Source organism: Motacilla alba, chromosome 5 (genome assembly GCF_015832195.1).
Source record: "Motacilla alba alba isolate MOTALB_02 chromosome 5, Motacilla_alba_V1.0_pri, whole genome shotgun sequence".
Lineage (NCBI taxonomy): Eukaryota > Metazoa > Chordata > Aves > Passeriformes > Motacillidae > Motacilla > Motacilla alba.
Genome location: NC_052020.1, coordinates 53,901,702 through 53,916,016, shown reverse-complemented (window position 1 = coordinate 53,916,016; position 14,315 = coordinate 53,901,702). Strand labels below are relative to the sequence as shown.

The following is a 14,315-nucleotide window of genomic DNA, read 5'->3' as shown; positions in this document are numbered from 1 at the left end:
AAGTTGTTCACAGGGCCAATGGTTCCAGCTGCAGAGGATAAACCTGCAGCAGCATGCACGTTGCACACGTGTGCCTGAGCCCTCTGAGAATTGGCTTTAGAAGTTCAGGGATCAGGAACAAGACCTACCATTGTCTAAGTTGTGTTCCAAAACTAAAGTTTTTTTCCTTAACCAACCCCCCAGCAGAAGGACATGCCCCAGGAGATCCTACATTTTAACCCTCACTCTGAGCTTTGTTTAGTGTTGCTGAGTCTGGGTCCCACACCCCTGAGACCCTGGCCCAGGGATAATTTTTCCACAGTAGATTTCCCTGATGTAGAAGGATCTGGTTTTTGGTTAGCAGGGCTTCAGGAGGCTTTGAGCAACCTGTTCGAGCGAAAGGTGCCTCTGTCCATGGCAGGGGGTTGGAATGAGATGATCTTTGGGGTCCTTTCTAAACTATTCAATTATTCTATGATTCTGTGACTTACTCTGGGCTTATGTGTGGGTTTGTCTTTGCCCTTTTCTCCCATGTCTCCTTTTTCATCAAGCCCTGCACTTGATTTCTCTGAAAAGAAGAAGAGGGCATTTCTCTGGGCGTTTGTCTTTAAGGTCAGCAGAGTGATTTTCTTTACTCTTGTTTTGGTCAAATGGGGGCAGATATTCTTCATAAGTGTTCAAAGTGGGATTAAGTAGTGTTCAAAGTATTTGCAATGAAAAAAGAAACAAATTCTGCTCTCATTGTAGATGCAGAATTCTGTCAACACTGCCCCAACACCACTATATAAAGCAAATATTTCAGTCTCTGCTAAAACTCTGTTAACATCTCACTCCGTGGAGGACATTGGGACTTCAGTATTTTAAAATGTTACAGTAAGATGGTGGTGGAGCCTTTTGTTTTAGACAGGATAATTTCATGGTAGCAATCGTTTTCCTTTTCTGGTGTTATTGACTGTAAGCTGTGCACAGTGCAAGGAATGCAAATCCGCCTTCCTTAGGAGAGGGCAGTGGTCTCTGTGCTGCTCACAGAACTCACAGGGAGCTGAACCGCTGCTCAGACAGCAGAGTCCTCATGGGGCCATTGGATCAGGCAGGGTGCTGGACAGCACAGGTAGTAAAACTCCATTGGTTTAAAAATACTCTTTGCAAAGATGTGCAGAAAACCCTACAGATGGACTGAAGGGCATCTCCAGGTGCCTCCCATTCTTTCCTTTTACTCAAACTCTTCATAGCTCCACCAATTAAGGTGGTCATTGCTATTCTTCAGAGTGGGGACAAGCCACTGGATTGTCCTCCTGTTGCACAGATTTAAATGACTCTGGAAAGATCTACAGTTTTTGCAGCAGATCTCAAAAACTGTAACTGAAGCTCCAGGATCTTCCTTTTCCTTATACTTTGTATTGGTACAAAGCTCTTTTATTTCAGTGGAGCCCTTGATCTGGCTGAAGAGTAAAATGTAATTTACTCTCCCTTATGAATTGGTCTGAATTTAGCACAGCTGTTTATCAAGAAAAACCTTACCACGTGCCTCTAAAAAGAATGCATCCTGTTTTAACTGAGTTAGAAGATACTTAACCTGAGTGTGAACAGACCATTATGATAAAGTTACTAATTTCCATTAGATATCGTTATTTTCGTATTACAGAGAAGCTCTGGATGTTTAAAAATGTTATGAATCAGTGTTAGGGTTGATAATCAAATCCAAGAAATAGTCTTCTTAGTGCTTTCAAACAACTCTCATTCACCAGTTACTACATGGATGAGCCACAGTGTAGTTACTTTCTTGCTATTTTAGTCTTTACCCAGAAAGAAATCCCGAACTGCAGTAATGAGTCTTGAAAGAAATGGTTTCTCCCTATCGTTTATACTTGTGTCTGTGGAACCTAAAACTGAAATCTACTTCCTTAACTAAACTGTGTTTCCCTCTAATCTATTAAGCAAGCATTTTGATTTGTTATTTTTGGGTGCTAGGAGGCACAGAAATGGAAAATCAGTACTGCACCATTTAAAAACCACATGCAAAGATTCAATTTGATTTTTTTCAAAAAATATAATGCAACAAAAGTTTGTCAGCATCAGTTTTTCCTTCTGTAAATTAATATGCACTTAAAATTCCAATGCTTTTCAGTCTTAAATAATGATTTCTAACTTCAAACAATGCAGATTAAGTTAACAGATTTAATTTGTAAAAGAAGACATGTATCAAACAACACGTTTAGAAAATGCTGGGGAAAGGTATGCATTTATTAGGGAAAGGTGTTCCAAAAAGAGGTAAAAGCCAGTGGCCTGAAATCAAGAGACAACATTTTCAAAAAGAATTTGGTATGTGACCAATTCAATTATTTTGAAATCTGACCTTTTTGTGACTGAAAGCCAAGTTTATAGTCCATTTATTCAGATTTGAATTACACTGATGTGGGCAGAACTAAGCTAATTTATTTATTTATCTGACTCAATGGATTAGTTTGTCTGTAAATGAGATTTTACGCTTTTGTAAACCCACAGTCTGCATCCAGAAATTCTCTCTAATTTTAAAGAGAATCTCCTACCACACAAAAACAAGGAAAAGTGAGCTGTGCCAAATGCTATTTTGCTACTGTCAGTGTTTATTGACAGAAAAGATTTTTATCTTAACAAAGTGAGGGAACTGTTAACTTTATCTTTGATGTAAAATATTTTCCCATAATAATTTTCTGTCACCTTTATTCCGTATCTCTTGTATTACATATACATTAAGGAATTTAAAAGCTTAAAAATATTTTCTTCTGTGGTGATTTACATCCAAACAAGTTGCCCAGGGAATTTTCTCTCAAGGAAAACCTGTTTCCAAAGGCAGATATTTATATAAAAGCCCCCAGAAAAGGCTGTGGGAAAACTACCAGTTTTTTTTCTGCATTCCTGTTTTGAGAGGGGCTGTGCCCAGCATACCAAAGTGATGTCCAGAGTAGCATCACTCCATTAATATTCCTGTATCTGGGCACTTGATTGTGCACTGAATTTTATCAGTTGGGTAAGGAGAAATAAAAGTCTTCTAGACCACAAGGACCTTAAGGCCATAAGGATCATAGTACAAACTCTTTCTCTCTATATATGTATGTATGTATGTGTTTATATTTATCTCTAAACACAAACATTTTTACTGAGCATTGATTCTGATGAGGATTTTTTTAAGCAAAGGGTTTGAAGCGCATTTTTAGCAGCTTGGGCTGAAATGTCTGTTTCTAATTTGGAGTGGTAAGTGCCATTTATACAAAGCCTGCATCAGTTTCTTTGGGCTTTCTGCAAAGTGTTAGCAGTTCCTCTTCTTATCTTAAGACCTATTCTTGCAGAACAAATGTGCTTTCTACCAAAACCACTGAGAATTAGCATCTTTCTTCAGTGTGTCAGTACTGGGCTACCTTAAGAGACAGCTTGGTGTTACAACCACTTCTTCTTAAGAAATATTGACTCTGTGGCCAGAGAAATTGAGTCTCGGGGCTGCCAATCAAGCCTACGCAGGCAGAGAGATCATTTTCCATAAATGCATTCATTTGATTCATTTATAAATCTGAGCAGGGCTGTGCTTTGGCAGTGGAACAGGCAGTCTGCTCTGGTAGAAGGCTGAATTCTTGGAAGGGTGAATCAGAGAGGAGAAGGAATGTGGCAAAGTTAATTATTGTGATCCTTATGGGCCTTATCTGCAGTAGGCACCCACCTCCCTGTGCTTCTGGGCGAGTCATGGTAAGAGCTGAGTTCACAACAGGGAGGACAGCAGGAATCAACTCCTTCCTCTGAGAGGAAGGCAGATGTGCTGTGTGTTTCCTTCCCAAGTGTAGTTTGTTGTAGAGGTGAAGGGCTTTCTTTCAGAGGGGAGAAAACTGCAAGATGCCTAATCAATATATTGGATAACCAAATAGCTGCAGAGTAGTTCCCACTAGGGTTTCTCAAGCTGGTAAGCAAGTGAGAGGTCTTAATTTGCAACACATTTCTGAAACCCTTCTTAAAACTCAGATTATCCAGATGGGCAGTGACACTCTAGGAAAATTTTATTTGGGTATCCATACAACTGTTTATGGCACAGTAGCAAATCAGTTGCAAGTAAAAGCAGTATATCCCAAGAGATAAAACTGTTGAGAGTCCCAGGAGATAAAACTGTTGAGGATCAGAGTGGATTAGACCAGTCTTTATTGCTTTATTTGGCTATGAATTGCTAACTCGCTTTCTGTCCAAAAGGGTAGTAAACAATTTTGGTTCAGTCCAGGAGACTGGGCACACATAGCAGCAATTGCTAAAAAGTGATTCCCTTCTCTCATCATCTTTGTGAGAACAGGCCCTGCAATCCTGGAAAAATCCTAATTTATAATTGTCAGAGAGGGTCCTGATTCACAGTTATTCCATTATCACAAGACTATGCAAGAAAACACTGTATGAATTTGTGCAGGAAGTAAAGTACAGACTGGAAACCCATTCTGTCTCATAAAACCTGAGAGAGAGGACAACTCCTGCCTAACACATGCAAGACAGAGACACAGAGCAGGAAGTTATACCTACCCTCCATGCAAACAGACTAAAACTGGAGGTGATACAAAACTTGTGCTTCTGAGACAGAACCATGGCCTAGGGGAAGCAGCACCAAACCTCTGGTTGCCTGCTGGGTACCATGAGCATTTGCGTTTTTCACTCATGTTTTAGCTAGGAAAAGGAGGGATTGTCCAGGAGAGCCAAATACAGCTATCTACCACTGCTGTCTGCTTTTGCTGTCTCTTTTGGACATCACTCTGTTCTAATGTTCTTGCAATAAACTTTGGTTAAGATCTTATTTTCAAACTTTTTGTTACTTGTAGGAAACATGATTCTGTTTCACTAAGAGGTGAAATATCAGACTAATGAAGTCCTTTAGTTCATATTTTGTCCTTGTAGCAGAAGAGTTATGTGGATCTGGCCAAACTACATTTCCTATATAGCCAAGTAACCAATAAATGATGATAGCTAGATGAAAGCCATTGACTCGGGATCTGCGAAATTTCAGTTTGACAGTTGGAAAAAAAAAAGTCCCCTGTGCTTTTCATGTTAAAATATGACTCAAACTGAGAAGGTCTGTGCAGAGCCCCACCACAGTGATTTATTTTCACGTTCTGAATTGTTCTGTGGTTTCTATTAAGTTTATCTTTACCATCAGAGTAAAGGTAAAGAATCAAGAACTTCTTTCTTCAGCCTTCCTCAAGGTTTTGCTCCTATTGTGAAGTACGAGCAGGAATGTTTTTAATGCTTTTAAATCTGTGGGCAGAGCTTATCAATAAACACACACTCATGGGAAAGCCATTCACTCTTCTTTTCATCTGGGGGCTGTTTTTATGGTAGTGTTTATATCAGTTCTTAGTTGCCATTGCTCTTACGCATCTTTCCTGATATTAGTCAACCTGTAGAAAATGCTCTATAAAATCCTAGCTCAGTGTGGTCTGCAAGGAACCTTAATTCCCGAGACATTTCCCTGCTTGGATGTACTTTGCAGAGCAAAGTACTGTTTCTTTTGATAAAAATAAGTGTTAACTTCACGGACAATCCTCTGGCTGGGCAAGGAGACTCATGATTGTAACTCACGTATATATAATGTCTTCAAAAGGTTTTGAGATGAAATGATTTGAAGGCTTTTAATGAAGTACTCTAACAGCCAACAAGGGCAGCTTAACATACCAAGGCAATGAATCAAAACATCTTGTTCATGCCTTGAATGGAAGGAAACTATTCACACACGTTGGTTATTTGGGAGTAGCTGCTCCTTTAGCACGACTGTGCCGCTGCTTTCGACTCCCAGGTCTGAGCTGCGTTCATCACGGCACAAGTATGCAGCCCAGGGACAGAGTGCAGCCAAGGGGCATTGCCAAACCAGAGCAAAACAAAGGCAGGAGTGTAGCTTGAACACCGGCCCAGCTGGTTCTGATAGCATCCCGCTGATAATGAGGCCTGTTAAACTCCTTCAGCAGCAAAATCTTTATCTTCATTCCACAGAGCAGTCCTTTGTCTTCATCCCACAGAAATTTCAGGGCTCGGTGGGGAGGGTCCCCCTCGCAGCACAGAGCAGAGGGGAAACACTAAAGGGGCGGTGCTGATGCTCGCTTTACTTTAACACCTTTTTTTGGGGCAGAGCGGCTGCTTTTTCGCTGTGGCATCCGTTCCGTGCTGAGCGGACGGGCTGGTTCTTCTAGGTGGAGCTGCTGCGTGCCCCGCTGTCCCGCTGGCAGCGGTTCAAGTGAAGTAACATGACATTCCAGCCATGGAGGGCTGGGAGAGGCAGCCCTGTCCGTGACAGAGCGCCCGCATCTCCCGGTGGCCATGGAGCCTGCCCGGACAGAGTGACAGCCGAGCATTCCTGCTGCGCTCCGGCCGTGCCCCAGAGCCCTGCCCTGCAGTTGCTGTAACTCAGTCCGTGGGATCTTGCAGGACAATGGAATGAATCCAGGTCTCTGGAATGCGCTAGGAAATCTCTGTAGAAGATGAACCTCTTGGTTTTCTTGCGGGTGGTTTTCCCCAGCATCACTGGAGCTGTTTATGGAAGTGCCACGAACCTTCTCGAGGTCGTGGTCGAGCCTGCGCAGGCTGTGCAAGGTCCTGTGCTATAGCCGTGTTTAAACCTCATGGCAGCTTCCTTCAGGAACACAGCACATGCATAACAGGGTTTATTTGCAGACACTTTCAGATTCTTATCTTTGCAGCTGATGCTTGCAGGATCATTTCCCTCCAGCATTACTTGCTTGGAAGTCAGGTGAGCTTACCTATCTGAAAAAGTGCTCTTGAGAGGCCAAGATTAATGTCAGGCATGTGCATAGTGTTCCTGTTATCAAGTGCTTTCCTGAACTGGGACCCGCGATTTAAAACATTCTAAGTATTCTAAGTATTCCCTATTTCAACTCTAAGAAGTGAATCAGAAGGGGCTGCGGGACTTCACGGCAGCACTGCTCAGGAGCTGTGAGAGCTCTGAGGCAGGAGAAGGAATCCCAGCAATGGCCATACCTGCAGGAGAGGGAGAGCAAGCCGTGGGGGGAAAGTCAGGCACACCATCCATCTGGAGAGAGGCATGTGGTTTTAAAAACAAAAGACTTTCTGGAGAAATGCATTAGCAGTTACCAGCCATTCATGCACGAGGAGTAACAGCCCTGTGTGACAGGGTGGCTGAGGGCAGAGGGACAGACAGACCTGCAGGTACAGGGACTGATGGCTGCAGGAGGACAGGTCTGGCACAGGAGCCAGCTGAAGCTGTCCCTGACAGCAGCCATGCACAACTTTGTTTACATTAAGACATAAGCCCATGAGGGAGCACCATGAAAACTGCTGGCCTACATGTACGAGTTCTTTAGTGGGGCAGACACGGTGCCAACAATGACAATGCCATTAAATTATTACTGCTGCTGTTTGTCTTGCAATTATTCTCTCCTCCTTCTCCTTATTAATAACACAAATGAGGTTATGTGTCCAGAGCGTGCTTTGTGCTGTCAGAAAAGACCTGATCTAAAGATGTCCCAGTCTTGCCCACGTGTCAAGGTACAAGTTTTCTAACTGGCTGTGGACTCAGAGTTATTTCCACAACACTGCACAAACAGAACTCTTAGTTTCTTGTCACAGCTTAGAAATGGTAATTAGCAAATGCCAAAATCCTCATAAAGAAAAGGCAGAGGTTGTGACAAAGCATAAAGAAAAGGTGTAGGGTGTGTAATTGTTAATAAGTGAGTGAGCAAAGCATGAAAGTTCTCACCTGTGGACAGATATTTATCATGGATCAGGTTTTTGTCTGTTAAGAGAAATTATGTGTTGAAGTAACGTTGAAGCTGATGCAAGGAAAAGTAAGATGCTTAAAGATGAGAGCAGAGCACTTAAATTCACTATTCATATGCAAATATAACTTTAGTACAAAATCTTAAAAAGCAAAAAGCCCAAATCTAAGAACCACAGAAAAAGGGCTATAGTCTAGAAACAGAGAAGCTAGCATGATCAGCAAAAGACATTTTTGTTTCTTTTATTAATATCTCTGGTATTTTCATGTACTATTTTATTTTTAAGTATACAGATCACAGGAATTTTATATGCCAGTGTTCCAATTAAAAGTAGGTTTCTCTTTATACAATACATGAAAGCACATTTGATTTAAATTCAATGACACTGTCATACTTGGAATTCATTATATTGTATCAAATGTGATTTTGGAGACTGTTGCCCACTGAATGTGAATACCAAAAAAATAGCCTCTTTTTACTTTTTTCATTCTGGTTTTTCCCAAACAGTCTATCTGGGTTGCTAGGCTAAAGATAAAATAATTTTAAAATAATTGCATTTCAAAAAGCAGATACACATTTCAGTCATATGATATGAAAATGATCCAGCCTATATAACTCCTACTGCTTACTTTCAAAAAATTCCCTTGTTCTGAAGTCAGTCCAGTGGCTATTAGAAGTAGTCACTGATGTAGATTCCAACTTGTTTATGAAAACATTTTGAACAAAGCATTGATTGTCCAGGGTCCATAAAAAAATGTTAAAATCTATAAAATGTTGGCATTGCTACTATTCAGGGCATGAGAATGACATGCATATAAATCATAGTTTGTTGGCACAGGCTTTTCTGCTCAGAAAGAAGGCTTTGCTGAAAATGTACTGTAATGCCCCTCTTTTATAATTTCTTTTGAAAGTATTCTGAATCAGGAAATAAAGAGAAGCAAATCTTAGTTTACAGTGGGAATCAAGGGCACAAGAAGTCTTTTATGACATGGGCTAGTTATCATCAGGGGCAGCCTAGGCAGAGTTTGGGGAAATCAGGGTGGGTGGCAAAGCCTTAGTGTGAAGCTTTGGGAGGGAAGGTCATCTGTGTGTCTGATGCCCCTCCATGCAGTCTCACCCACCTCTCTGTTAGCCCTGGGGACAGTCATATGTTGGTTGATTTTTTTTAGGAAAAGGCACTACTGTCACAGTTTAGGAGAGGTACCATTCTTGCATAGCTCCAGTTCCCGACAATTAAAGTGTCCCTGAAGTTACATCAGAGTAAAACAAGAGAAACTGCAATGAACCAGCCTAAGAAGTCTCACAGATGATTCTTTCCTGTCTCTTTTCCAGTAGCAAAAGTATTGGCAGCCACCAGGGATCAATGCTGTAGTTAATGTTGGAGTGCTGCACTGAAGAGCAAACACTCCAGCAATCCAAGCAATTTTCTGTTAAGTCATTCTACTGGACTGCAGGGCTTGTGGGTGGGATTCTCCCAAGTGAAAAATATGGCAATGCCACAAGACTAAGTCCTTACTATTTCTTGGAATTTTAGTAACGGCCATAAAATTTATTGTTGGCACCTGAATCTTTAGAAGCACTAGGCAAATTAAACAATCAAGCATCAATCCTGCAGCTCTTCTCCTCATATGATGCTTATTAAAATACATTTGGTGAAGTGCTCCATTAATGGATTCCAGAATTTTCAAGCAGAAATGCTTAAAAACAGGTTCATAACTCCATGTCTAAATTTTTAAGAAGATTGTGCTAATTTTTCAATTTTTTGAGCTTCTAAACACTGCAAATGCTAGCTCTTTTGGAAAAAAATCAAGCTAATTTTCAAGCAGGTCTTTAACCTGAGTTTAAATGTACATTAAACCATTTTCTAGAATTTGCTGGAATTGTCCTTTGTAGGTGTCAGGACTAGTGCTGTGAAGGCTAAAGGAGAAACGGTCCGGCAGCCCTGATGTGTTCTGGGTTGATCCTAATTCCCTGGAGCTGGAATACTGCAGGACAGCTGATTATGATGTTGTGCATATGACTAATGTGGATTGCCTCCTATTTTATCAAGTTTGGAAGCCTGACCCACAGATTGTTAGGGAATATTCCCACTGGAAGCACACTGTTTCCATCCGTCTTAACAAAGTGGTCCATCACTGATCACGGGGGCATAACTCTTGCAAAACTTTGCCTGTACTGTATAATTTCATCTTCAAAAAAATCAAGGAAGAAGTAAATGTAGGAGATCACAAAACTGTGACTGACCAACAAAATCCCAGCTGCTTTAACAAGAGCTTGGCAGCATGTGCAAGTCAGTGATTGCAGACATGACTAAGTCGTGCCATCTTGTCTGCACACACAGTGTGTGTAACGTCCAGAAATCTTCTGTTCCAGCCCAAGATTCTCCATTTAAAAGAGACAATGAGTTGCACAGTTCTTCTTGACAATTGTTTTCTCTAGTTTCTTGAGCATATTTTTAAGCCAGAGGATCTGTTTAGGAGAGCCAAAACTATGTATAGTAATGGCAGTTGCAGAACTGAGTGTTGGGGAGCTAGACAGCCTGATGGCTTGGAAAAAAACAAGCATGGAGACAGGAAAGAGACATAGTTATTGGGACAAGAACTTGGGCATGTGTGTGAATAGCTGGTGCATTAGGGAATATGTTGTTCAGCCACACTGTCCTCTACTGGCTAAGCCTGGATCTCTGAAAATGTTTCTAATCCATGCTGTTTTCATTATTTGGTGCCCAATTAAAAGTGTTTCAAGGCAATCATACTTTCAGACAGTCCATCTCCTTCACCTCAACTCTGTCTGCCGTCAATACTTTTAAAAACTAAGAAAACAGTGTCTTTTGTACTGTCAAGGTTCATGATACTTATCTGTTCTTAAGACCTTTGTCAGAAGTGAGGAAGAGTTTCAATATGAGGAATTTCAATCAATTTAATTCATTGTGAATTAGCAAACTGTTAATTACTGATTCTGCTATTTTGAAGAATAAAACAACTCAGAGAGAAACACTTCAGATTCCCTCTGAAGTACACCTCTCCTTCCCTTTTTCTGGTCTCTAATCCTTCCAAGCCTTCACTGTGGGCTATGCTCAGTCCCTTTGGAAAGGTGGGGGCTGGTGCAGGAGACAGGGGTCAGAAGATGGTCAATGCTTTTCTTTTTCTAAAGATATCAGAAATACTCATATCCAGAAATGTAAAGGCTTTTGTGAAAGAGAAAAATCCCCGATCTTGGAGAAAATGTGGAATTAGAAGTAAACCAGATTATAATCCCTGCCCATGACTAGTAGGAAGAACTAGATGATCTTTAAGGTCCCTTCTAAGCCAAACCGTTCTGTGATGCTAGGAATCTAAATATAGGCAGGCCTTTCCAGTGGCCTGTGTACAGCCCCCTGTGCTGCTGCAGGGGGTTTCAGCTTGCAGGCTGACTGCTCTGTGCTCTGTGCGGATCGTGCAGGCATCAACAACCTGTGTGCTGCTTTCAGGTTCTGGACGACAGCTGAGACCGGCCGAGCCCTCGGGAGATGCTGATGCCGATGCAGATGCAGAGGAGGAAGATTCTGTGAGTTTTTTAGAGTTGAATTTTTCTGTGATGACAGTTTGACAAAATGGGATCTTAAATGTTTTGTTTATGGCTGGGTCTTGCTGGTGGTTTTCCTTCCCATTAAAATGTTGTATTTTTGCTTGTGATAGTTCTGCCAGCTCAGAACTCAGAAAGATGTTTCAGTGTAAAGGCATTTGCTCTTTGCCATGGTTCATTGGCATAAGTTTACTACCCAGACTTAGCAAACTAATACATGGCTGTTAACTACAGTAACTTTTCTTTAAGGATTTTGACAGTTTAGGTTCCCTATTGTCTGACTGCAGAAGGAAGAATGCCAAGTGCTTGTCAGCAGAAATTCTGCTGGGACTTTTCCATGGTTTGTGTGCTTATAGAGGGCAATAAAGTTTGAAGCCATTGGATGCAAAGTTTAGGTGGACAAATAGAGCAGGGAAGGGATTTTACTTTTAATTTTTTCAGTTATTGCTAATTGATCTGTTTGTTTTCAGTCTGTTCAGTCTGTAGATACATACGATACATAAAGAAGATCAAAATAAACTTACCACTGGGTTTTGACTCTCAGAACTCCATCCCTGGTGATTTTGAGTGCTTTAACATGAGAACTGTATTTGTTCTTGACCTAAAAAAAAGTTATTGGTTATTTTTTATCCACCATCACTAATGAAAGATTTTTACTCAGGACACTATGGACAGCTAGAGAGACATTCCTAAAAATGAGTCACTGTTTAATGGTGGGTGTTCCTTTACCACTGGTGATGTCTTTTCCGCAGGTTAATGAAGTGGCAGTAGAAGACGTTCGTCCAAGGCCACAGGGATCCTCTCCAGTTTATGAGTATCCCATAGAAGAAGACTATTTAAAGGCAAGATACTGAATTTTCATGCAGGCATGGCTTTATCAATTTGATTCAAGAGGCTTTAGCTCCCACAAGTAGCAGAGAGTCACATGCCATAGAGTGGGACATTGCTGCAGCCATATTGTCTTCCTGTCCCCACCAAAACTGCATCTGTGTTCATTGATGGATTTATTTTGTGCTGGGCTTCCTGGCCATGTTCTTGTTTCTTGGCAAGAAAATGCATTTGACTTAATTCTGTAAAGGACACAAGGCAGAGAGCATAAAGAAATTGTAGTGTTTTTCCTGTTAGAATATATGGCTTGAACCTAACTGATAAGTATTTCAAAATTACCTGTACCTCTTGGTTATTCAAAGTTAGACATTTAATTAGTACAGCCATGTTAAGTAAGCAACCGTTTAAAATTCATGCTGAAGTTGAATAAGTAAAAAAAAAAAAATTATGTTTACGAAATTGAAAGATGAACAATATACTACATTAGGACACAGAAAAGCTCCAAATATCTTAAGACATTTGGTCTCTGACCAAATGCAAATTTTGTTACAATGGTCTCTGATTTAATGCAAATTTTGGTACAATGAAGGGAGGCCTTGGCATCTAATTAACTGCTGGGATTAGCATAGTTAAATCATTCATGTTGTACATAGCACTTGATCCTGATTTTGCTCTGTTGCCATTAAAGTCAGCCTCATTTCTTGCTCTAAACCAGGAATTTTACCTGACTTTTGTTGTACTTTAGTGCACCGTGGCTTCTGAACCTGAAATAATTAAAAATTGTTTTTCAGCTTCAAGAAGAAAACAAAAAACATTCTACAGACAAATCAAAGCAAAGTCATCCACAGGTCAGTTTAAAAGCACTCTGTAGTTTTAGATATGAGCCTTATAAATAGTAAAGTTTGTTAAAACACACAGACATGAATGGGTGGACAGAAGGAAGGACAAATAGGCAAAGAATCACTTTGGACTTGTTTTGATCAGGAACTTCGTGAATGGCCAAGTTGTAGCACGGGCAGGAACATTTATTTGTCATATTTGTGGTCCTTCCATAATTCTTTTTAGAATTCTTTCTTTAGCCTTCTCTGATTTGAGTGCAGTACAGCATTAGCTCTTATTCTGACTTTTCTGGCCCATTGACTTTAATTTGAGTGGTTAACATCTTCTCAGAAAATACAGTCTTTCAGCCCTAAAGGTTTCCATATGTTTCACATTTTAAAATTATAACCTGTTTTCCCTATGACCCTGATTCAACATAACCCTAACACATGTGCTTAATTGTAATTTAGAACAGAATCAAACCCACACTAAATATATCCTCTATTTTGGATAATTTTTCTTGAGCTATTGAAAATGTACCTGAGGAAACTAAATTTTTTATTGTAGAACAACTTAGAACCCTTTAATACACATTAATAAAAATTAAAAATTCACATATTTTTCTATCTCTAGGAGACAATGGAAGTGACCCTGAAAACAGAAGTGGAAGCTGGAGCTAGTGGTTTTAGTGTGAAAGGTGGAGGAAATGAAGGAATATTTATTAAAAAAGTACTTAAGGAATCTCCTGCTTCAAAAATATTTAGTCTTAGAGAAGGTACAGTCTGATTTTTTGTTTTGTTTTGATTTTATTCTGTATCTTTAAATAATGAGATTTGTAGCTGTGTGATCTGCCATCTCTTTAGGTGTCAGAAACAGTAGATTTCAAACCAACTAATGTTATCTATGAGCTTAACCTGTCCATATTAATAATTTCTAAGATCACTTGCTTGAACAATAATGAAATGTAATGTTTTTTGTGTACCATAAAAAAATCAGTTTCACTGGAACAGTGGAAAAGACACATAGAAAGTAATTTATACAAAACTAGAATGGAAAGCAAAGAACAATTGAGAAAACTGTAATAAAACACAAACTAATTAAAATTATGTATTATTCTACTTGCAGGTGATCAGCTTCTAAGTGCTACAATATTTTTTGATAATATCAAATATGAAGATGCACTCAAGATTCTCCAGTATTCCGAGCCATACAGAGTCCAATTCAGCCTCAAAAGAAAAATTGCTGTGCAAGAAGATACAGAACACTCTACAGCCCAGCACAAGAAGGAAAGAATAGGCCAGGTAGATTTCTGATTAGTTTACAAAGTTTGGTAACATACTATAGTAATGTGCTGTGTGGAAAAAAAAACCGTAAAAC

General features: G+C 40.1%; 1 protein-coding gene across 3 annotated transcripts in view; it reads left to right on the top strand.

The window, feature by feature from the left end:
* LOC119701204 (protein AHNAK2-like) overlaps positions 1 to 14,315 on the top strand; it is a 72,423-nt gene that overhangs the window by 35,704 nt on the left and 22,404 nt on the right. For all 3 annotated transcript variants that reach the window (XM_038137490.1, XM_038137492.1, XM_038137491.1), the window contains exons 2-6: positions 11,197 to 11,273; positions 12,044 to 12,133; positions 12,911 to 12,967; positions 13,572 to 13,713; positions 14,064 to 14,239. In XM_038137490.1, the coding sequence (XP_037993418.1) occupies positions 11,197 to 11,273; positions 12,044 to 12,133; positions 12,911 to 12,967; positions 13,572 to 13,713; positions 14,064 to 14,239 (542 nt within the window). The remainder of the gene's footprint in view (positions 1 to 11,196; positions 11,274 to 12,043; positions 12,134 to 12,910; positions 12,968 to 13,571; positions 13,714 to 14,063; positions 14,240 to 14,315) is intronic.